Raw genomic sequence first — 24,694 nt, 5'->3', positions numbered from 1 at the left:
ATAACATAAGATGGGCTTCATCCCATCTTAGTATTACAGGTGGGAAATCTTGGTACTGAAAAGTTAAATCGTAGTTCTGACCTTATCAGATACTGATTTAAGCATGGGTGTGCTCTTGGGTAACCAAATATTAACTAACTTTTCTCTTCACTGTTTCAGTAGGTTTGCCAGGATGGTGGATAAAAATATTTACATCATTCAAGGGGAAATTAGCATTGTGGTTGGGGCCATCAAACGAAATGCGCGATGGAGCACCCATACTCCACTGGTAAGTGGGCAGTGGGTAGAGAACCTGGTCACTGAGTTGCTGTAGGGAATCTAGTGTGTGGTTAAAACAGTAATCAATTTCCTGATAATAATGATAATAGTAGGAATTCAGTGTTTTTCAGAAGGGTTTCAAGGACCGTTTTGTTTTATTTCAACTAGAGTCAAATTTATAAGCTGCGTTTTTTTCTCTGGAAGCCAAAAGATGATACCATTTTTCTTCTAGCTGCTTTCATAAACAACTTAAGCAAACACTTGGGATCTCTTTTATATGCCTAAAAATGTCAGAAAGATTCCTTATCTTCTAATTCCCAAGAACTATAATTAGCTATCGAATTCATTTCAGTTAGTTTAGTTATTGATACATGGAGTATGGCTTGGTAATGGTACTCCTTGGGAATTCAGCAACTTTTCTTATATAGAGCAGACCATATCTTGCCAATCAGATGAGTAAGATTACCTGTTGTAAAGCGGACTTTCTTTATTGTATTTGTATGTTTAAGGATATTTTTTGTACAGTTGTGTAAGACAGTTTTTGGTACAATTTAAAATTAAGTTTAGACATTTCCAACTTGGTGAATATGTATATGTGTGTTTAGAAATTTCTTATGTTCATTTATAAAAGTGGATTGTAAAAAAAAAAAAGTGGATTGTATTAGAAGTACGAGTGGAGTCAGGAATGTCTTAGAAATGAATATGTGTGATTATGATGACTATGAAGAAATAGAAAAGATAGAATAATACATACATCTTAGTCTGTATGTCTCAGTCTGTTTGGGATGCTCTAACCAAAACCAAATGCCAAAGACTGGGTAGCTTATAAACAACAGATTTTTTTTTTCTTTAAACAACAGATATTTATTTCTGGGGGCTGGAATTTCAAGATCAGGATGTCAGCATGCTCGGGTGAGGGACTTCTTCTGGGTCTCAGACTTCTCATTGTATGCTCACATGGTAGAAGGGCAAGGGAGCACTCTTGGGCCTCTTGTATAAAGGGCATTAATTCCATTCATGAGGAATCTGCCCTCATGACCTAATCACCCACCTTAGGATTTCAACATAGAAGTTTTTTTTTTTTTGTGGCCGCGCCATGTGGCATGTGGGATCTTAGTTCCCCAACCAGGGATCAAACCCGCGCCCCCTGAAGTGGAAGCACAGAGTCTTAACCACTGGGAAGTCGCCAGGGAAATCCCAACCTAGAAGTTTAGAGGGGACACAAACATTCAGACCATAGCACATATAAAGGACCTAGCAATCTATGGTAGCTTGAGTGCTATGGTCATGGTGTAGATTAAGCTTAGTATTTCAGGTACTGTTTTAGGTAAGCCCAGAGTACTTCTATGAGATAAGAGGTTAGGGAACTGGAAAAATGAACTATAGCTAACTTTCTTTTCTTCAGAAGGAAAACTGAATTTTCTGGTTGGCTTCAGAGAAAGAGCTCTTGATCTGTCCTTTATTTCCTCTTTCCTCTTGGCCTGATAATGAATTTTTTTTTTTTAATTTATGTGTTACAGGATGAAGAACGGGATCCTCTGCTGCATAGTTTCAGTCATCTAAAGGAGGTTTTAAACAATGTAACAGGTAAGTGATTTATTGCAGGGATGGGCAGACTTTTTCTGTAAAAGACTATATGATAAATATTTTAGGCTTTGCAGGCTGTAGCAACTGTGCAACTACTCAACTCTGCCATTGTAGCTCAAATGCAGACTCAGATAATACTTAAATGAATGAGTGATAAATAAAATTTTCTTTTAAAAAACAGGCAGCAAGCCAGCTTTGGCCCACGGGTATAGTTTGCTCTGGTTTACTTTATTGCTGATCCTTCCTAGTAGAGTGTCCCGTTTTAGTGGGGAATCAGCATTCGTACAATTATAAACTTCCTTCATTGCTTGAGTTATAAATAAGTTATTTTTGGCTATTTTTTGGTTTTGTTTTGTTTTGCTTTAACTACTTTCTTTCTCTAACTTAAGTATTCTATAAGATAGGAAGTGGGTGGCACAAGTGAAGTTTTTAATACTTGCAGCAAAACCCTTTTCTTACAGAAAATCATTGTTGGTTTTAGGGCCTTAGCTCTCTGTAATGCAGATCTTTTAGTCTTCTCTTGTTCCCAGAATCTTTTGTGTCACACACTCTGCCCCTGTTTTCCTAATCATAATTATGTTACATAATATTCATGTGTTTAGAATTTTCAAAGCCACTTTCATATTTATTACTGTATTGAACTGTTTTCACTTATTTATTTATTTATTTTTTGTATGGGGAACTTCATTTTTTCTTCTAGTTTCATTGAGATGTAACTGACATACAGCACTGTGTAAGTTTAAGGTGTACATATGCTTTGACTTACGTACATTATGAAATGATTACCACAGTAAGTTTAGTGAACATCTATCATCTCACATAGATTCAAAATTAAAGAAATAGAAAAAAAAGGTTTTTTTCCTTGTGATGTAAAACTCTTAGGATTTACTCTCTTAACAACTTTCGTATATAACATACAGCTGTGTTAATTATATTTATAATGTTGTACATTACATTCCTAGTACTTATTTATCTTATAACTGGAAGTTTGTACTTTTTGGCTGCTTTCATCCAGTTCCTCCTTCCCCCACCCCCTGCCTCTGGTAATCACAAACGTGATCTCTTTTTCTGTGAGTTGTTCGTTTTTGAAATAGAATTGACCTATAATACTATATTAGTTCCTGTTATACAACATTGTGATTTGATATTTCTGTACATTTCAAAATGATCACCATGGTAAGTCTAGTTACCGTACCTTATTGAACTTTCACACAACCCTGTTGGGGAGTCATGTTAGATATTGTCCCCTTTTTATGAATGAAGTTGAAGCCCAGAGATATTTTAAGTGATTTAGCTGAGGTCACACTGATCCTAAGAAGCAGAGTCAAAACTCCATCAGAGTTTCCGTCAGAATTCAGGCCCCTGATGCCTGGTTTAGTGCCCTGTCTGCATTGCTTCTGTTCTTACAGTTAGAGGAGAAGGTACACAGGAAGTGCCTTATATTATGTATAAAAACATGCCAAGGGAGGAGGCAAGTCTCAACACTTCAGGTTTTTCAAGGGGGTATATGTAGACCTAAAGGGAAAGCCTCTGAGCCGTGTTCCTCTGTTGACTGTAAAGGGCTTTTGCAGTGTATAACCCTGGAATGGTTTTAGCTAGTCACATATCTAAGACCACAAATGAAATAGTTTTTAAAGCTTTTGCAAATTAAATAAATAATAAACGAACAAATAAATTTTTCCTTTCATGAGAAATGTATCAATAGGAGAATATCTGGAGAAAAATTCCTTTTTACTTTCCTAAACATGGGCAGAAGTTATCTAAGGATTCCCTACATGTTTCTTATTTTTTCTTTCTTTTTTTTTTGCGTTACGCGGGCCTCTCACTGTTGTGGCCTCTCCCGTTGCAGAGCACAGGCTCCAGACGCGCAGGCTCAGCGGCCATGGCTCACTGGCCCAGCTGCTCCGCGGCATGTGGGATCTTCCCGGACCGGGGCACGAACCTGCATCCCCTGCATTGGCAGGAGGACTCTCAACCACTGCGCCACCGGGGAAGCCCCTACATGTTTCTTAAAAGGAGCAAATTCTACTCAGTTAAAAAGTGTTGGCAGTATTAACCAAGAACGATCAAGTAGTATAGAGGTTGTTGTTGTTAGCTGGTGAGCAAGGCTAATGCAACTAGGTGGCATGTTTCCATTTTATGGCCTGTACTGTAAGTGATTTGGCTGCTTTAGAAAGTTGGTGGCTTGCACAGATTTTTTTTTTTAATCGAAGTATGGTTGATTTACAATGTTGTGTTAATTTCTGCTATACAGCAAAGTGACTCAGTTATACATGTATACATTCTTTTTTATATTCTTTTCCATTATGGTTTATCCGAGGATACTGAATATAGTTCCCTGTGCTATACAGTAGGACCTTGTTGTTCATCCATTTTATATGTAATAGTTTGCATCTACTAACTCCAAACTCCCACTACATCTCTCCCCTCCCCCCACACCCCAAAACCACAAGTCTGTTTTGTGAGTTTCTGTTTCTGCTTCTTAGGTAGGTTAGTCTGTTTCTGTTCTGTTTCTGCTTCTTAGGTAGGTTAATTTGTGTCATATTTTAGACTCCACATACAAGTGATATCATATGGTATTTGTCTTTCTCTTTCTGACTTACTTCACTTAGTATGATAATCTCTAATTGCATCCATGCTGCTGCCAGATATTTTCAACTTTTCAGATAAAGCGTACACATCCCAATTAAAAAGAAAATGTAGTGAGTAGATATTTACAACTCTTTTTGTTGGGTCAGAGTTCAGAGTATTGTCTTTCTAAGAGAGTTAAGGGGATTAAACAAGTTAATACATTTGGAAACTTGGCAATTATTTTATAGACAGCTAGGAATTGTTGTTATAAGTGGCTGGGGACACCTTAAAATGGCTGAGGTCAGACTGGAGTAGTCTTGTAGGCTTTTTGGGCATGCTGCAGACCTTGAGGAGCTGAGGTGGTGCTGCTATCCTGACAGAGCCACATTTCCTACTTGCCATCCAATCCATATCCCACACTTGTTTTCTCCATTCTGACATATCCCAAGACTTCAGTTCAGAGACTGTATCTGTGGTGAATAGTGCAGTCCAGGGTTTGGAGTCTAGACCATCTAAGAGCTACCAAAGTTGAGTCTGCTGCCTAATTTTCTTACATCTTTGGGTTAGGAATCCAGATTATCTTCTGCTTGAAACTATTAAAACCAGAATGCACTGAGGAGCCAGTTCTGTCAGTGGTACTAGGAACATAGCTGGGTTCCAACAAGGTTGCCAGGCTTTCCCTCAGAGCAAGGAAGAAGGTTGTAGTATTTTCCAGGGACCAACAGCTGTGGCAGATGTTGAAATGGTGCCTGCCAAGGTTGCCCCATTGTTCTTGGGTTTTAGCATATTACCTGCCTGAGAAAATAACAGAGTGGACCCAAAATAGAGCATTTCATGGTCTTCTGATTGGTTCTGACCCCCCACATAGTGCTGGCTTCCAGGAACAGGTTTATGGGTCAACTGCCCCTGTGGTCCTGGACTCTGCAATCCATGACCAATTTCTTGTTTCTTTTACCAAAACAAACAGATTTTTCTGATTGGCAGTGTCAGGAGGACTGCTTTCTTGGAAGCCTGTTAACGGTTGGAGGCTGGGAAAGGGTTTTGAACTTGGAGAGAGAGACTGAAGGGACTGCCTGTGCTATGTGACTGGGAATGTTGTACCACTTAGTTTGGAGGAAGTATGGCAGGAATTCTAAGACTCTATTCAGTTTAACTCATGAAAATGACTTGGGCTTGGTCTCTTTTTACAAAGGCTTTCTATTTGCACTTTTCTAGGTTATTTGCTGGCTGGGTTGGTTAAGAATATTACTAATGGAAATAGGTGGTTCATTGGACATTGTCAATCAACCTAAATGATTTTGTCTCTTTTCTTGTAAGCAGTCAGAGAATCTTTTACCGACATAAGCGCTACCTACTTCTCCAGGAACATTATCTGAGCATTGTGAAGGAAATAAGTCCACTGTCTCTAGTAAGTTTAGCAAGTCCATATCAGTTATTCTCACAGATATGTCTCTGGACTACATTTGCAGTCAGTATTTGCCTAAAATGCATGACAACTGGATGCTCTGTAACATCTAGAGTAATAGAATATTCTAATACCAAATCTAAAGAGAGGGTTGCACTTGGAAGGTATGGAGTGCCTAAGAGCAAAGTTTGCATATTGGTACTTTGGATAAAGCCATAGCTCACCACCAGTGAGACTTGACTGCTGCCCCTCATTTGGTCTTTCAGTTCTCTTAGGAATCCTTTAGGAGGTTATTCTGAAGGAGTTAAAGCAGATGTGTGGTTGCCAGGAGCTGGGAGTGGGCATGGTTATAGGGTTATAACCTAATGGTTATAGGCTTTCCTTTTGGGGTGATGAAAATGTTCTGGAATTAGATAATGATGATGGTTGTACAGCTTTGTGAATATACTAAAAACCATTGAAGTGTATACTTTAGAAGGGTGAATTTTATGGCATATGAATTGTATCTTAATTTTTAAAAATAGCAAATGAACACTGGAAAAGTAATGGGATTTGCCAGTTCTTTCTCAAGGCTCAGAGCCATGAAGGGAAGCCTCTGACTATAGTTGCTGCTGTTCTTTGAACCCATTGCCCAGCAAAGGCAGCATAAGGCTCTATTCAGCCTCCTAGCCCAGTTTGTCCTTTTATGTCTCTCTCATTAACTCAAGAAGCACATGGCTTTTATATTTAAATTTATTCAAGCTGTAATCTTTGACATTTGAGTTAGCTTTTAGTACAGTTTTGCATTTATAGTAATATATATTATGTATTTTCTCTATCCCCAAAGAATCCATTTTAATCTTTTCCGGATGCAAATTTCAGGCTCTCTTGTCCCATCTCCCCTCTCTTGCTCTCTTTCCCCTCCCCCAACGGAGTGTGTTTGATCAGGTGTGGCAGGAATATCCACTGTCAAGCTGCGCCCTTTATATTAGTCAATATTATCCTTCTCCCCCCTTCCCTGTCTGTCTGCCCCTTTGGGCTTTCCCAGTTGATTTATAATTTTGGAATTCTCATCGGAGTCTGTAATACAGTTTGTTCATTATTTAACCAAAACCTGTTTAATGAGCAGAGAGAGGCAATGTAAATGTTAGGCATGTTGCAGTGATGTACCTTTGTGCTTCTCAAAGCGGGTGGGTAGTTAACTCTGTGCTGCCTGCAGGGCTGGGTTGTCCTGGCCTTAGGGGCAGAAGGACCAATGCCTCTGCCTTGCATCTGCCCAAGCCCTACCATGGGCTTAGATTCCAAAGACACATTTCCTTTTATCCTTTTAGAGATCTTGTTGGGGCTCTTGCTTATTGGAGTTATCTCCAATCTCACAGTTAGACTGGGTGGTAAGATCTGTGGCATGGGATAGGGGGATGAAAGGGGAAGTGAAATATTAGGATACTTGATACTGCTCTTGGTTTTAGGTCTGTGGAGAGTAGACAGTTTATTTTTATTTTTTTAGCCACGCAGCACGGGATGTGAGATCTTAGTTCCCCAACGAGGGATCACACCCGTGCCCCCTGCCATGGAAGCATGGAGTCTTAAACATTGGACCGCCAGGGAAGTCCCCCCAGAGTAGACAGTTTAGAAGAATACTTCTAGCCAGCATTATCTCTGGTCTTTGATCTCTTTGTTCCCAGATTAGGCAAGTCCTTGCAAGCCTTAGTACCCTTCATTCAGTATAACTTCATGGACAAGGCTCTAGTCAGTTGTGATTTGTGGTGTTTGGCTGTGTTCATTTGCCTCCAGATTGAGGCTGCCTTTGTCCTTGGTCTTCAAACTTAGATCATTACAAAGAGATTCTTTTCCAGAAAATTTTTGTTTTAAAGCACAGAGAGAAGAACAGTCTAAAAGTATCACAACCAGAATCTTCTCTTAAGGAATCACCTGTTAATGACTTTAAAGCCTTTAAAGCCCTTTAAGGCCAGGGCTTGAGGAAGACCTCTTAGTGGTGTGTGTCAGGGGTGGTGGTGGTGGGGAGGGTAGTGAGTTTGCCTTTGGAGATATAACCCCTGGCTGGCCTTTTTAATTCTGAGGACCTATGGGGTTTGGGGGTATTTAGCATAAGACTAATATGGTCTTGAGGCTCAGTATAAGCACCTGTATTAACTATGGAACTGTTGTAGCTGCTTGGACCTTTTCTTTGTGAGATTCACCAAGTTTTGGATTTCTTCTGGGTCTAGCTTGTTGAATTGCTTCTAACCAATATTTATTGAATATCTGCTATGTGCTAGACATTTTGCTTAGGCACTTAGGCACTGGATCTGTAATGGTAAACAAACTTCCTGCCCTCGTAACCACTGGTTTTTAAGACTAGTGGCTCTAGCTGACCATTCCAAGGCTAACCTTTGTAGCCTCTACTCTGTGCCATATGGTTCCCTATCAGGTATGGAATAGGTGAGAGTGAACGAGAAAAATCTATTGCCATCTTTTCTTACTCCCACTCTTTCCCTTGCTAACACATAAGCCAAAGAAATGAACAAAAATTTAACTCATATATTTGCTTATTTGGCTTTCTCATGTAAAGCTGTTCTGGCCAGAGTGTAGGTGTTCCCAAAGACGTTGGTGGGTTTGCATATTGTAACTCTGAGGGATAAGATATTTGAGGGATAGGATATTTCTTTACTGTGCTTACCTGGACAGCAAGATATGGTGTGCTTGAGTTTAAGAGGGAGAAGCAGGTGCCTGGAGAGAGTGGATGTATCAGGAGTTTATTTAAATATAGTTTATCCTGGACAAACACACCTGTAGGGTACTGTCTGTCTCAAGCTTTGTGAATTCAGAATCTGAGCTAGGAGGTTTGAATCCGTGTAACCTCCAGAGGTTTACAGAGAACATTTAAACAGAGTCTGAAAGCCAACCTGGGAGGAACTATGACTTAACACCTGTTTGGCTTAGGCCTCATAGAAATAGCCTTCTAAGTTGAAGCAAAACTCTTCCAGGATGCCTCATACCTCAAGTTAATCTGTTTCAGTTGGAACATGGGAAAGTGTAGTGAAGAGATTTTAGTAGTCACTGTCAGGAAAAAGATTGAGTAAGGGTAATATTTGAAAAAAAAAATTTGCTGTTAGAGTAAGGGTAATATTTGAAAAAAAAATTGGTGTTAGAGCTACCATCTCCCTAGAGTAAGCAATATATCATTATTAATCAGCATGAGAAGCCATGAGAAGAAGGTTGAATGAGTCACTAACTTTTTTTTGATTTTGGCCGTGCTGCGGCTTGTGGGATCTTACTTCCCCAACCAGGGATCGAACCCGGGCCCCTGGCAGTGGAAGCTCAGAGTCCTAACCACTGGATCACCAGGAAATTCCCCGAGTCATTAGCTTTGACCCACTTGGAAATGAGCTGGTGAATTGTTCAAGGCCTAAGTGGAGGCTGAAAGAACCAAGTATGATAAACTTTGGCAGACAAATTTATGTAATGGGCTAAGTATTAGAAGAGGCAAGGTTGGGCACACTAATATAAGTATCTCTTTCCTGTGCCTTTTTTTTTGGCCACGCCATGCAGCACACGGGATCTTAGTTCCCTGACCAGGGATTGAACCTGTGCCCCCGCAGTGTAAGTGTGGAGTCTTAACCACTGAACTGCCAGGGAAGTCCCTCCTGTGCCCTTTTTGTGTTTCTTGTTGTATAATAAAATTCGTGACTATATTAGTTTGGAGATTGTTGAGTAGCACATTAGGGTGTGACTTGAATTTGAGTCAGGCTGACTTTGGCAATTTGGAATCTTGGTAGCTTGAGTAGCCTCAGTCTTGCAGGCATTTGAGCACAGTTAGGGAAAATAAAGGTACTGTGATTCTTTTTCCCCTAGGGAATATTCATATCAATAAGATGGCTTCCAGAGGCCTGTATTTTGATGACTTAACTTGGTCATTTCTTTTTACTGGGGCTTTCCCCAAATGATCTGAACCTTCTTCATTTGACACTTCTAAACCAAGAAGTTCTTCTAAACATTTATTTGTCCTCAGGACTATAAAATGAAGACTTTCTTGAGAAGAAGCAGTTCTGTGTAGTCTGGCTTCTTATTGGTCCAGCTCTCCCTTTTTCTCTCCCTGGTGCTCAAACACGCTTAGCCGTTAGAACTAGTCTCCTGGCACATTTTCCACTACTTGTATCTGAAAGGAAGTTGTGAAAAAAAGGGCTTTTTTTTGGCTGTGCTGTGCAGCTTGTGGGATCTTAGTTCCCCAATCAGGGATTGAACCTGCACCCTTGGCAGTGAAAGTACAGAGTCCTAACCAGTGGACCGTCAGGGAAGTCCCAAAAAGGGCATTTCTTAATAGCTCGGCTCTCAAAATCAGAAGCAAAGAACCTAATTTCTAGTAGAGTTTGGGGGACAGGGTAACAGTGAGGTGTGTGGTGGGTGTCATTGTTGCTGGTATTGCTCTCATTGACATTGTCCTCTTTAGCACAGCTACCTCTCGAGGCCTGAAATTTCTCTCTGGGTATGTGCTCAACTTGCCATGACAGCAGTCAGATGAGTTAAAAGAGGGAAAGCCAGCTGCTGCTTTGTTTTTAACAAGGAAGCAGGCAGAGTCCCTTTCTTCTTTTCCACCCACTCAAACTCAGGGCAAGTGCCAAGAGGGTTTCAGAAGAAGCCAGGTGTTTGAAATTCAGTGTGCAGTTTTGATTAGGAGAGATAGTATAGAGTTATTTGTCTTAGCTTTACCTTCTCTAACCACCTCTCTATGCTCATAGATGCTCAGTTGGTCACCCCAGTTTCTAAAATGATATTGGATATGTTTATGGAAAGGGTGAGTGCATTTGTCTTTGTTTCTTTACTTTGGTCTTTGGAAGTCTGAAGGACTTAGATGGACAAGCACTCCTGGCTGCCTGTTGGCTGGCTTCTCAGTGCATGCCTCTTCTGGAACACCAGCCTTCTGTTACCACTGTTACCACTGTAGTTTGAGTTGTGAAGGGCTGCCACATGTGCACATATCACAACTGACCTTTCCTTGTTCCACGCTTGTTGAGCAATTACTTGCCCGTTTGTAGAACTCACATTATTGCTTTGGGTTTCTGGCCCAATGTGAAGTGGGGCCGTCCAGGAAGTGGACTGATAGACTGTACATCAGAGGGCAATAAATTGGCATTTGATTTAGTGGAAAGGCAGGGCCAGATGTAGTGTGGGAGCAAAGGTTTTTCTGCAGTCAGCCATGTAGCTTGCTTCCAGGTGTCCTGGAAAGCAGCTTGGGAACTGGAGGCTAAGGGTAGTTGGGGACATTAATTGGTGAGGAAGAGGATCAAAAGGACTTTAATGTTATCTGTGATGGACCCTGAATTGGGAAAGATCATCTAAAAGTAGAGGGACAAAATGAAATCTTCCTGACACTAGTAGGAATTTTTCAACTGATTATTCTTCCTTTTCAAGTAAAGCGAGTTATTAATTGGCAGAAAAATATAACACTTGGGAGGCTCTTGACAAAGGGTTGCAGAATAAGAAAGCCTCATTCCATGTGAGCTTTTTCATGAAGGTTCATTCTTCTCTTTGGGCCACAGGTTAAAGAAAACTGCCTCCATACTGGTAATAAAGTGAGAGCTAAGATAATACTATTTTAAAAATATTTATTTATTTATTTAGGCTGCTCCTGGTCTTAGTTGCAGCATGCGGACTCTTAGTTGTGGCATGAGGACTTCTTAGTTGTGACATGTGAACTCCTAGTTGTGGCATGCATGCAGGATCTAGTTCCCCAACCAGGGATCGAATGCTGGCCCCCTGCACTGGGAGCACGGCGTCTTACCCCCTGGACCACCAAGGAAGTCCCAGAGAGCTAAGATAATATGATGACTACCCTACTGTGGGCTAGAGTGGTATCTTCAGACTACAAGTTGCATTCTATTAATGAACTGTAATATCATTTTAAAGGGTTGCACAGCATTTTTTCCTCAAATTTTAGTATGAAAAATTTCAAACACAGCAAAATTGAAATAATACAACAGTGACCACCTACATCTCACACTTGAGTCAAAATTTTTTTTTTTTTTTTGCGGTACGCGGGCCTCTCACTGCTGTGACCTCTCCCGTTGTGGAGCACAGGCTCTGGACGCGCAGGCTCAGCGGCCATGGCTCACGGGCCCAGCAGCTCCGTGGCATGTGGGATCTTCCCAGACCAGGGCACGAACCCGTGTCCCCTGCATCAGCAGGCAGACTCTCAACCACTGAGCCACCAGGGAAGCTCTTGAGTCAAAATTATTAATATTTAGCCATAATTTGCTTTATCAATATATATGTGTGTATATTTTTCATACACCATTTGAAAATAAGTTGCAGATGTGTTGATATTTCAGCATGCATCCTAAATAAGGACATTCTCCTACATAATCATAGTACCATTGTCACACCTAAGAAACTTAACAGTAATTTACCAATATTAGCTAATATCTAGTCCATGTATTAAAATTTCCTTTTTGTTCCCAAACTGCCTTTTATAGCTATAGCTGGTTTTACAAACCAAAATCCAAGCAGAATTCTCATTTCATTAGGTAGTTATATCTCTTTAGACTTTAAAAATCTAATACAGTTTTCTCCACCCTATTGTTTTTTTTCTTGGCATTGACTTTTTGAAGAGACCAGGCCATTTATCTTTAGAATGTTCTATATTCTGGGTTTGTCTGTGTCCTTATGGTGTTATTTAACTTGTGACTCTATCTCATATATTTCCATTCTAGAAGTTAGGATTAAAAGCTTAATTTGATTCAGGTTAAACATTTTTGGCAAGAGTATTTCATAGATGTTACTGTGTACTTCATATTCTATCACCACAGGAGGCACATACTGTCACATGTTGTCCCACCGTTGGTGGTGTTAAATTTGATTACTTGCTTCTGGTGGTGACTGCCATATCTCCTCACTGTAAAATAAATTTATTTCTCTCTTTGCAATTGGTAGATAATCTGTGAAGTGGTAATTTGGCACCTTGTGAATATCCTGTCTCTAATATCCTTTTACCTAATGATCACCCACTGGTGAATTTTTGCCAGAATCACTTATTTCACTGGGGGGAGGGGGTTTGCAGAATGATGATTTTCTAATTCTGTCATTCTTTCTACATTATTAGCTGGCAGTGTCTAGAATAGCTTTCCTTCACAAACTGGAGGATGAACCACAGTTTCTCCTGAAAAGGCAAGGAAAATGCTTAATTCTTTCCCTTAAATCGCCAATTTTCAGGTAAGGAGTTTGTGTAATAATGACAACTGACGGTGGCAAGTAAGTTTTCCCCCTTTTGGGGGGCCTGTGAATTTTTATTTATTCAATGTTTACAGTTAATTTCATTTATGATTATTTTTGGTGCTCAAGTAATTCCAAATTTGATCAGTGAGAGCCCCTTCAAACTAGTTCCTTTGATATGACCGCTTTGAGCACTTCCTTGCTTTCTGGTACAAGCTGTGGTCATTAAAAGGAATAGAATAGAAAGTATCAGTGCATCACACATAATAAGGATAAATATTGTTTGGGGAAACTTTTGTTTTCAGTTAGAGACGTGTATGTTCTGGGTTACAGTGCAAACTGTATTTCTTTCTGTAGGTCATGGTAAAAAAAAAACTTTGAAAGCCCTGGTAAAGAGAGCCTTATCTTATCTATCTGTTCATTCCTTTATTTACTTAAAGATCTCTTTTCTCTCCCCAGCTTTATTGAGATATAATTGACATATAGCATTATGTAAGTTTAAGGTGTACAGCATGATGATTTGAATCACATATATTTTGCAAAATGATTACCACAATAATGTTAGTTAACACATCCATCACCTCACATAATTACAGTTTGTGTGTGTGTGTGTTAAGAACATTTAAGATCTATTCTCATAGCAACTTTCAAGTATATAATATATTATTTTTAACTGTAGTCACCATGCTGTATATTAGATCCTCAGAACTTATTCATCTTATAACTAGACGTTTATACCATTTGACCAACGTCTCCCCATTCCCTACAACACCCAGCCCCTTGGCAACCACAATTCTACTTTCTGTTTATATGAATTTGGTTTTTTCAGATTTCACACGTAAATGAGATTATACATTATTTATCTTCCTCTGTCTGATGTATTCAATTAGCATAAGGTCCTCAGGGTTCATCTATGTTGTTAAAAATGACAGGATTTCCTTTTTTTTGTTTATGGCTGAAGCAGTTCTATTTATATGGTCGTTTCTCTCTGGATGAATCAGCTTTTGCAAGGCAGAGGTTAATTTGAGACCATTTGAATCATAACAGTCCTGGAGAATGTTATGATTTCCCCCAAGGAGATAATGATTGTGGATGTAATTGTGACTAACTAGTCACTTTGCACCTTGTACCTTATCTGTTTTATGTGATGTTAAGCTGATTGTTCAGGAAAGGGGGATAGCACATTGTGTTAGACATGGCCTGACCTGGCCATCCTTTTAGTTCTTTTTTTTTTTTTTTTTTAAACCTTTTAGTTCTTTTGGTGGGTCAAGGAGGGAGTAATTTGTGCTGGAAAGACTCCAGAACAGCATCTTTTCCAGGAACTTTGCTCTTGGCAGAAATTCATTTATCTACTAAGTCAACAAGTATTTCTCGAGCACATAATGTGTGCCAGACACTGAATTAGGTATTAAGAACCTAGTTTTCAAGGAGACCAACACAGTTCCTGTCCTCATAAAGTATATGGTCTAGTGGGCTGTTGATTTGAGAAGCTCTGGAATTTGAGTGGACAGCTGGGCACTGGTTTGAAGTCTTCCCAGCTTCCACATGTGACCTCAGGAAATTGTTGTATGCCCTGGTGTGCTGAAAGAGGTTCTAGGGTGGTCAGAAGAACAGCACTTGTGTTTGTCTGCATTATCTATCCCACCCCCACTCTCTCCTCTCGCCTTGGCTACTTGGCAGTAACCATGTGCATGGCAGCTTCATTAGCTGCTTTAGGGCTTTGAATGTCTTGGCTCGATTAGTCCATTTATATTCATCTTTGATTAATCAGTCTGCATCTCAGAGCTGAACTGACTAAAATTGTACCACAGGATAAGATATCAATGGCTGGGGACATCCCTGGTGGTGCAGTGGTTAAGAATCCACCTGCCAATGCAGGGGACATGGGTTCGAGCCCTGGTCCGGGAAGATCCCACATGCTACGGAGCAGCTAAGCCCTTGCACCACAACTACTGAGCCTGCGCTCTAGAGCCCATGGGCCACAACTGCTGAGCCTGAGTGCCGCAACTACTGAGCCCCCGCATGCCATAACTACTGAAGCCCAAGTGCTTAGAGCCCGTGCTCCGCAACAAGAGAACCACTGCCATGAGAAGCCCGCGCACTGCAATGAAGAGTAACCCCAGCTCACCGCAACTAGAGAAAGCCCGCGTGCAGCAATGAACCCAACACAGCCAAAAATAAATAATAAATAAATAAACTTATTAAAAAAAAATCAATGGCTAATTGTCTTCTCTAATAAAAGTCAGCTTCTAGGGCTTCCCTGGTGGCACAGTGGTTGAGAGTCCGCCTGCCGATACAGGGGACACGGGTTCGTGCCCCGGTCTGGGAAGATTCCACATGCCGCGGAGTGGCTAGGCCCGTGAGCCATGGCCGCTGAGCCTGTGCGTCCGGAGCCTGTGCTCTGCAACGGGAGAGGCCACAGCGGTGAGAGGCCCGCGTACCGCAAAAAAAAAAAAAAAAAAATCAGCTTCTAATAAAATTCAGCTCTCAGGCTTGGGGCTTCTAACACAATTGTTAGGATTCTACGGTCTTGGGGCACAAAACGAAGATATTAATAGCTATTTAGCTAAGGTGCCGAAAGAATGAGGGGAATTCCCTGGCGGTCCAGTGGTTAGGACTCTGCTTTCACTGCTGAGGGCCCAGGTCGGGGAACCAAGATCCCTCAAGCTTTGTGGCGTGGCCAAAAAAATAAAATAAAAATTCATAACTTAATTGGGCTAACACTGTAAAAAAATAAATAAAAGAATGAGGGGCTTTCCTGGTGGCGCAGTGGTGAAGAATCCGCCTGCCAATGCAAGGGGACACGGGTTCGAACCCTGGTCCGGGAAGATCCCACATGCCACAGAGCAACTAAGCCTGTGCGCCACAACTACTGAGCCCGCGAGCGTAGAGCCCATTCTCCGCAACAAGAGAAGCCACTGCAATCAGAAGCCTGCGCACCACAACAAAGAGTAGCCCCACTCACCGCAACTAGAGAAAGCCCGGGCTCAGCAATGAAGACCCAGCACAACCAAAAATAAATAAAGAATGAGCAAAGTCCTTTTCTATAGCTCGAATCGGACAATGCCATTTCAAAAATAACATGAACATTTTTTAGTAGCAGCCCATTGTCTTTAGCCCAGCGGCCTCATATGAGGAAAAAGTATCAAAACCCATGTGACTTTGGATAGGATTTAGCTTCAAATTAATAGAACATACCATCATATATTTATCTTGTGAATCCCAGAGAAAAGCACCCTTATTTAGAAGTAACCCTTAAGAAACTTGGGTCCTTAGAGAGAATGCCCTTTAGAAATGTCCTTTTTCCTTAGGAAAAAAAAATGTATTCCTAGGATTTTCAAGGGTGGAAAGAGATAGTAAGGCAGTGAAGCAGTTAAAGAGTGGTTAAGGGCTTCTCTGGTGGCACAGTGGTTAAGAATCCTCCTGCCAATGCAAGGGGACACGGGTTCGAGCCCTGGTCCAGGAAGATCCCACATTCCGCGGAGCAACTAAGCACACGTGCCACAACTACTGAGCCCGCACACCTAGAGCCCGTGCTCCACAACAAGAGAAGCCACTGCAATGAGAAGCCCGCGCACTGCAACGAAGAGTAGGCCCCGCTCGCCACAACTAAAGAAAGCCTGTGCACAGCAACGAAGACCCAATGCAGCCAAAAAAAGAAACCAAACAAACAGTGGTTAAGATCTTTCTAAAAGAGAAAGTTGGAGAGACTTCCATGATGGCGCAGTGGTTAAGAATCCGCCTGCCAGTGCAGGGGACACAGGTTTGAGCCCTGGTCCGGGAAGATCCCACATGCTGTGGAGCACTTAATCCTGTGAGCCACAACTACTGAGTCTGCACTTTAGAGCCCATGAGCCACAACTAGTGAGCCCTCATGCCACACCTGCTGAAGCCTTCACGCTCTAGAACCCATGCTCCGCAGCAAGAGAAGCCGCCGCAATGAGAAGCCCGCACACCACAATGAGAGTAGCCCCCGCTCGCTGCAGCTAGAGAAAGCCCATGTGCAGCAACAAAGACCCAACACAGCCAAAAAAGAAAAAAGAAGGTTGGAGTGGCTGTTGGAGTATAAATGTATTCCACAAAAAGACCTGTGACCTATCATTTGCTTGATAGCTTATTATGTTTTTTTTTAATTTATTTAATTTATTTATTTTTGGCTGCATTAGGTCTTCGTTGCTCTGCGCGGTCTTTCCCTAGCTGCGGTGAGTGGAGGTTACTCTTCGTTGCGGTGCACGGGCTTCTCATTGCAGTGGCTTCTCTTGTTGTGGAGAACGGGCTCTAGGCTCGCAGGCTGAGTAATTGTGGCTCATGGGTTCTAGAGCGCAGGCTCAGTAGTTGTGGCACACGAGCTTAGTTGCTCCGCGGCATGTGGGATCTTCCCGGACCAGGGCTCGAACCCGTGCCCCCTGCATTGGCAGGCGGATTCTTAACCACTGAGCCACCAGGGAAACCCGCTTATTATGTTTGAAGTGCAGTTCTTTCTCCTTTACCTTTTTTCTGGGATGAGTGTACATCCAAGGTACATCGTTAATACCTACTATAGCCAAATACTTTTTGTGACCAGAGCCCAGTGACTGGCAGAGGATCCTGGTTCCCTCTGGCCCAGGAAGAGAAGTTTTCTTTTGGTTCAGCCCACCTGGAAAGAAGCATTGTGGGGAAAGTAGTCAAGGGAAGTGGATTTCTGTTGCCAGAATCCAAATATGGCTCATTAATCCTCCCAAGTGAGCCCAAGATTAGCATCTTAATCAGTCTCGTTTCAGAGGTTTTAAAGACTTATTCTGTTCTCTAGGTTCTTTATAAAGAAGGAAATGAGCAGTGGCTGCATTTGGTAGAACTCTTTGGTATTTAGAGAATGGGAGCTGTTGCCAGGATGCTAAGTGGTCCTAGGTAGGCTACAGTCTCGAGAGTCAGCAAAACTGGGTTGTGTGCATGCAGTAACAGAAGTCAGAGAGCGGGAAATATTTATGTTGGTAATAGTTTTCCTCTGAAAGCTCCAAAGGGAAGGAAAAAGTTGGCTTGCTTCCCTACCATAGATGGTTGTATTGTTATCTAGAATATGAGTCCAGCCCCATTTCCTCCTTACCTAATTGGTGTCAGGACATTTAATCAGGTCAACTGATGGTGAATTCTTTCGAATTTTTATTTTGAAATAATTTCAAACTTACAGAAACGTTGCAAGGATAATACAGAGATCTCCTATATACCCTTCTGCTACTTGTTTTATTATTCTCTTTCTGTACACACACACATACATATGTATATAAACTTTATTCTAAACCATTTGAGAGTAGATTATATATATCACGACCTTTTATCCCTTAATACTTCAGTGTATGTTTCCTAAGAACGAGGATATTCTCTTACATAATCTTTAGTACAGTTATCAAATTCAAGAAATTTAGCATTGATACAGTACTATTCATATACCAATTCTGTCAAGTGTCCCAATAATAAACTTTTTAGTTTTTTCCCTTCAGTCAGGGATCACATATTGCATTTAGTTGTCATGTTTCTTTAGTCTCCTTTAATCTGAAACAGTTCTTCAGCCTTTCTTGGTCTTTTATGATAATTGAAATTTTTTATGAATACCAGCCAGTTTTTTTTCTTTCTTTCTTTTCCTTTCTTTCTTTCTCTCTCTCCCTCCTTCCTTCCCTCTCTTTTTCTCTTTCTCTTTCTTTCTTTCTTTCTTTCGAGAATGTTCCTCATTTGGGTTAGTCTGGTGTTTTCGTCATGATGATTCAGGTTATATGTATCTGGCATGAATCTATACAATCACTACTGATAACAGTGTCCTTCTCAGGATATGATATGTGGAGGTGCCCCTCATTTGTGATATTAATTTTGATCATTTCATCAAGATGTTACTTTGTTTCTCCACTGGATAGATACTATTAGCCCCTTGGAACTCATAAGGAGTCTGTGGGGAGACACATTAAGACCTTGTTTTGCTCTTCATTAAACTTTTCCCCCCATGATTTATCATACATTGATGATTTTTGCCTGAACCATTTTCAGATTGCAGTGACAGAAAATTTTGAGTGGTTGCTTGAAATACCTGCTCTTAAAGGACTTGTTCTTAGGTATGGAAAGAAAATGTGAATTTTCTTCTTAGCTTGCTTGTGTTTCTTCCTTTCTAAGAAATACAGTCACATGTCCTGAAGGTCTGTATTTCTTTATGGCTTCGGTGATGCTGTTTTTTAAAACTATCCAGTAACTTGAGGAATTCCCTGGCAGTCTAGTGGTTAGGACTCTGCGCTGTCATGGCCAAGGGCCCGGGTTAGATTCCTGGTCAGGGAACTAAAATCCCATAAGCTGTGTGGCACAGCCAAAAAAAAAAAAAAAAAAAAAAAAATCCAGTAACTTAAAAGAGTTTTGAAAATTGGGAAAAGGTTTATTTCAATGAGGCTTGACTGAGGGTTTGGTGATTTCCTAGAATATGGCAACATAACCCAGTGGAATTTGTTCTCCACTCAACCAACAGCATAAATGTTTCTCCTCTAAGCCAGACTGGAAACAGCCATGTGAAGCTGATTCCCTTCTCTTTTTTTCTTTCCCCCTTTTAATAAGTGGGATAGCAATATGAATGCAACATATTTCAACTTTTCTCAAATCTGTTTTAAAAGCCTGGTTGGGCTCATTAAGAACTTCTACTTCAGCTTTTTAAAATGAATAAAGTTTTGAAATGCCCATCAGGAGCTTTAAGAGAGAAAAATGGTTTGAGAAAAGTACTCCCCATTCTTATTTACTATCACCCTTTTCTCTCCTTCGCTTTTTTTTTCTCTACATTTTTCCTTTTGCTTCTACTTTCCTTTTATTCCTTTGAAGGATCTGATCAATATGCGTGAATGAGCTTCCCTAAGAAAAGAAAAGGCAGAGAGAGAAAGAGGTATTGCTCTTGAGTCTCAGGTCCTTTGGTGTTACTACAGTGAAGAGTAGGCTGATGATATGACATTACTACTGAAAGCCTTACTAGCTATCAGTTATGTTTTGTGGAGGAAACCTTGCCCATGATAAATTTAAAAAGAGAGATAAAAGTAGGGAAAGAAAGTAAATGGAACTAGAGAGGCAGAAAGTAAGGAAGAATGAACAGAAAGGAGGAGAAGAAAAGAACTTGGAGGGAAGGACCAAGAATACAGGGCTGCTAAATAGGAAACTGGGAATTAGCTCTAACATTTACCTTTACCTAGTCTACTGTTTGGGCTTTCCCCCTTCAGTAGAGTGGGTTGCAAGGTAGGATGAGGTTGGGTTGAATGAAATGGTCCCATCTTTGACTCCTTGGATCCATCCACTCAGAACTGAAGGGCTTACCCTGTAATAGGGTGACTTGATAGCCTGATCCTAGTAGGTTGGGGTGGAAGAGTCTATTAAGTGATGCCTTTTGGAGAGCTAGCATTAACAGTTATTTATAACCTTCCATTTCAATCCCTTCATTCTTTAGGCTCCTCCACTGGCTACTGTGAGAGCAGTCAAAATTAGCAACTATACAAAATGAAGTACGTCTTGTCTCCCCAGTCACTTCCAAAATAAACAGGGAGTAATACTGTCCGTATTTTGTCTCACTTTACTCTGAAGGCTACCAATAGAGGAAGCATGGATTAGTGTGTAGTGATTTCTAGGCTCTGCCCTCTGGACAGATTCCCCTCTGAGTGTTGTGGCTGAGTGACAGGACCATGTGGCAGGAGTGCAGCTGGAAGTATATCATCGGCAGATTTGGGTTGGGTAAATATAGCAGGAGCAGGATGTCAGTGTGGGAGATGGATTGTTCTGGGAAAGGAAGTGTTGTCTTTCGTCTGAGAAACAATTTCCTGCACTTCTGGGACTCTTGCTTTCTTCTTTTTTTTTTTTTCAGGGCAGAACAGGAGTTGGCAGGAGTTGGGTACACTTGCTGTATTCTATCTCTGGGTGTCTGTCTGTTCCTATATTTGAAGTTGGGAATAGAAATTAGATCTGTTTGAGCAGTTAGGAAATGGACCCAATAAACAGCCATACCCTTGCCTTACAGTTCACTTTTTGTAGTCTTAAATTAAAGCACATACCTGGATAGAGCCTCTTTTTAAAAAGTAACCGTTTTTTTTTAGTAAAACAGACAAGTTGAAAGACAAATATAATTATACAACGAAAATCAACTCTATTGAAAGTCAGACATGAGGCACCAGCTGGCAGGAAACAGCTGGGATGTTTCTGGGGGCTAGACTCTTCCACACCGGAACTTAACTCTTTAAGCTACCTCCGTTATCTGAGCTGCTTAAGATGGCTGCCCACCTACCAACAATCTCTATGAAAGACTAAATCTACTAAGTTATATGATATTTTACAATTGACTAGAACTTTACAGTTTGTGAAATGCTTTTGCATATTTTTAAAACTTTTTTTTTTTTTGGCTGCGTTGGGTCTTCATTGCTGCATGCGGGCCTTCTCTAGTTGCAGCGAGTGGGAGCTACTCTTCGTTGTGGTGCACAGGCTTCTCATTGTGGTGGCTTCTCTTATTGCAGAGCACGGGCTCTAGGTGCACGGGCTTCAGTAGTTGCAGCACGCGGGCTCAGTAGTTGTGGCATGTGGGCTCTAGGGCGCAAGGGCTCAGTAGTTGTGGCTCACAGGCTCTAGAGCGCAGGCTCAGTACTTGTGACTCGTGGGCTCTAGAGCACAGGCTCAGTAGTTGTGGCACATGTGCTTAGTTGACCCACGGCATGTGGGATCTTCCCAGACCAGGGATCGAACCTGTGTCCCCTGCATTGGCAGGCGGATTCTTAACCACTGTGCCACCAGGGAAGTATCTAAAACTTTTTTAAAAGCCTTTTTATTTTAGAATAGATTTAGATCTATGGAAAAGTTGTAAAGAAGTTCCCGTATACCCTACACCAAATTTCCCCTTGTTATTAACCTCTCACATTAGTATGGTACATTTGTCACAATTAATGAACCAGTACTAATATATTAACTGAAGTCCGTACTTCATTCAAGTTTCCTTGGTTTTAACCTAATGGTCTTTTTTTGTTCCAGGATCTCATCCAGGATGCCACATTACATTTAGTTGTCATGTTTCCTTAGGCTCCTCTTGACTGTGATAGTCTGCATATATTTTCTTTCATTTACATCTCATAACAACCCACAAAATAGACTGAGCCTTTATTAGTATCCTCCTTTTACAGGTAAAATTCAGGCTCCAGAAAGATTAAGTAACATGTTCAAGGTTACGCAGTTAGTAAAAGCTTCTATTAAAATGTGATTATGATTTGAAAAAGACAATGACCTAACTATTTATTTGCTTTTTATGTGGATGAGGGCAGAACTATAGCTAACTTTCAGGTGGGCCATTTGTAAAAGAGGATCAAGAGACAGAGGTGAATAAGTATTACTTGTTTCTGGACCTTTCTGTCTTACCTGGATGCAAATTAACATTATTATTTTAATCACAACTCCATGGGAAATGCCCTTTTTCTTTGTGATTATGCTGTGTCTATCAAAGGAGCTGATTCCAGAGAATCCTGGACTGCCTGATGAGTCGACCTTGTTCTCTAGCAGCAGGCTTGCTGCTCGCTGGTCCCTGTTGTTAGACATCCAAGTTCAATAGGAAGGTTCACTGAAAGCATGGCATACACACTAACAGAGCCAGGCTGTTTCTGGTAGTGTGTGGAAGTAACTTTCTGGGAATAAAGCACATGAATTTTTTAGTTCCAGGGTCTAATTGAGCACGCTGAAGTTCTGGCTTGGGGTTAGGAGAGTCACAGAACTGTAGTGCTGAGAGGTGGTAGAAAAATTAAAAGTTCACCAAGACGTGGCAATTACTGGCTCTGAATGCCTTACTCAGCGGGATAAGGTTGGGGGGGCAGGGAGAGGAGGTAAAGTGTAGTAGTTACTGATGATACTAGATACTATTAAAAGATCATATCATGGTGATAGAAACTATGGGGGTACAAACCATTAGCTCTTAAGGGAGCGAATAGCACCCCTTGCCTAGGGAAGTAGTCATAGGATTGTACCTGTGTATTAAAGGGCAATTTTTTGTTTGTTTGTTTTACCACATTTTCTTTATTAAAAAAATTTTTTTACATCTTTATTGGATTATAATTGCTTTACAATGTTGTGTTAGTTTCCACTGTACAACAAAGTGAATCAGCTATATGTATATATCTGTCCCCTCCCTCTTGAGCCTCCCTCCCACCCTCCCCATCTCACCCCTCTAGGTTGTCACAAAGCACCGAGCTGATCTCCCTGTGCTATACAGCAGCTTCCCACTAGCTATTTTACACGTGGTAGTGTATATCTGTCAGTGCTACTGTCTCAATTCGTCCTAGCCTCCCCTTACCCGCCGTGTCCACAAGTCCGTTCCCTACATCTGCGTCTCTGTTCCTGCCCTGCCACTAGGTTCATTAGTACCATTTTTCTAGATTCCATATATATGCATTAATATACGGTATTTGTTTTTCTCTTTCTGACTTACTTAACTCTGTATGATAGACTCTAGGTCCATCCACCTCACTACAAATGACTCAGTTTCATTTCTTTTTATGGCCGAGTAATATTACATTGTATATATGTACCACATCTTCTTTATCCATTTGTCTGTCAGTGGACACTTAGGTTGCTTCCGTGTCCTGGCTATTGTAAATAGTGCTGCAATGTACATTGGGGTACGTGTAACTTTTTGAATTATGGTTTTCTCAGGGTATATGCCCAGTAGTGGGAGTGCTGGGTCATATGGTAGTTCTATTTTTAGTTTTTTAAGGAACCTCCATACTGTTCTCCATAGTGGCTGTACCAATTTACATTCCCACCAACAGTGCAAGAGGGTTCCTTTTTCTCCACACTCTCTCCAGCATTTATTGTTAGCTTTTTTGATAATGGCCATTCTGACTGGTGTGAGGTGATACCTCATTTTGGTTTTGATTTGCATTTCTCTAATGATAGTGGTGTTGAGCATCTTTTCATGTGTTTGTTGGCCACCTGTATGTCTTCTTTGGAGAAATGTCTTCTTAGGTCTTCTGCCCATCTTTGGATTGGGTTGTTTGTTTTTTTGATATTGAGCTGCATGAGCTGCTTGTATATTTTGGAGGTGAAGGTCAACTTTTAAAGTTCTCCAAATTAAGCTGACAGGGTAAGCAGTTTATTGATGCCATTAACAACCACTTTCATTTTTTAAAATTTTATTTATTTATTTATTTATTTATTGGCTGCGCTGGGTCTTTGTTGCTGCACACGGGCTTTCTCCAGTTGCGGCAAGCTGGGGCCACTCTGCGTTGCGGTGCGCGGGCTTCACATTGCAGTGGCTTCTCTTGTTGCGGAGCATGGGTTCTAGGCGTGCGGGCTTCAGCAGTTGTGGATCGTGGGCTCTAGAGCGCAGGCTCAATAGTTGTGGCACACGGGCTTAGTTGCTCCGCAGCGTGTGGGATCTTCCCAGACCCGGGCTCCAACCTGTGTCTCCTGCATTGGCAGGTGGATTCTTAACCACTGCGCCACCAGGGAAGCCCAACAACCACTTTTATTAAAGCAGTTTTTTTTGTTGTTGTTGTTGTTGTTTTGGGCCACGCTGCACAGCTTGTGGGATCTTAGTTCCCCAACCAGGGATTGAACCTGGGCCCTGGCAGTGAGAGTGCTGAGTCCTAACCACTGTACCACCAGGGAATTCCAAAAGCAGGTTTTTTTTTTTTTTTTTAATTAATGAGAAATGGGATACTTCTCAGTTTG

General features: G+C 41.2%; 1 protein-coding gene across 7 annotated transcripts in view; it reads left to right on the top strand.

Annotated features, from left to right (window-relative positions):
• GBF1 (golgi brefeldin A resistant guanine nucleotide exchange factor 1) overlaps window positions 1-24,694 on the top strand; it is a 122,191-nt gene that overhangs the window by 13,909 nt on the left and 83,588 nt on the right. For 5 of the 7 annotated variants that reach the window (XM_079899562.1, XM_079899560.1, XM_079899561.1 and 2 more), the window contains exons 2-3: window positions 160-268; window positions 1,779-1,845. In XM_079899562.1, coding sequence (XP_079755688.1) covers window positions 173-268; window positions 1,779-1,845 — 163 coding nt within the window. In that variant the 5' untranslated portion in view covers window positions 160-172. Of the gene's footprint in view, window positions 1-159; window positions 269-1,778; window positions 1,846-24,694 lie in introns of those variants that run through there. The other 2 variants (XM_079899564.1, XM_079899563.1) reach the window with 1 other exon arrangement.

Source organism: Stenella coeruleoalba (genome assembly GCF_951394435.1).
Source record: "Stenella coeruleoalba genome assembly, chromosome: 16".
Lineage (NCBI taxonomy): Eukaryota > Metazoa > Chordata > Mammalia > Artiodactyla > Delphinidae > Stenella > Stenella coeruleoalba.
This window is presented reverse-complemented; position numbering and strand designations above follow the sequence as displayed.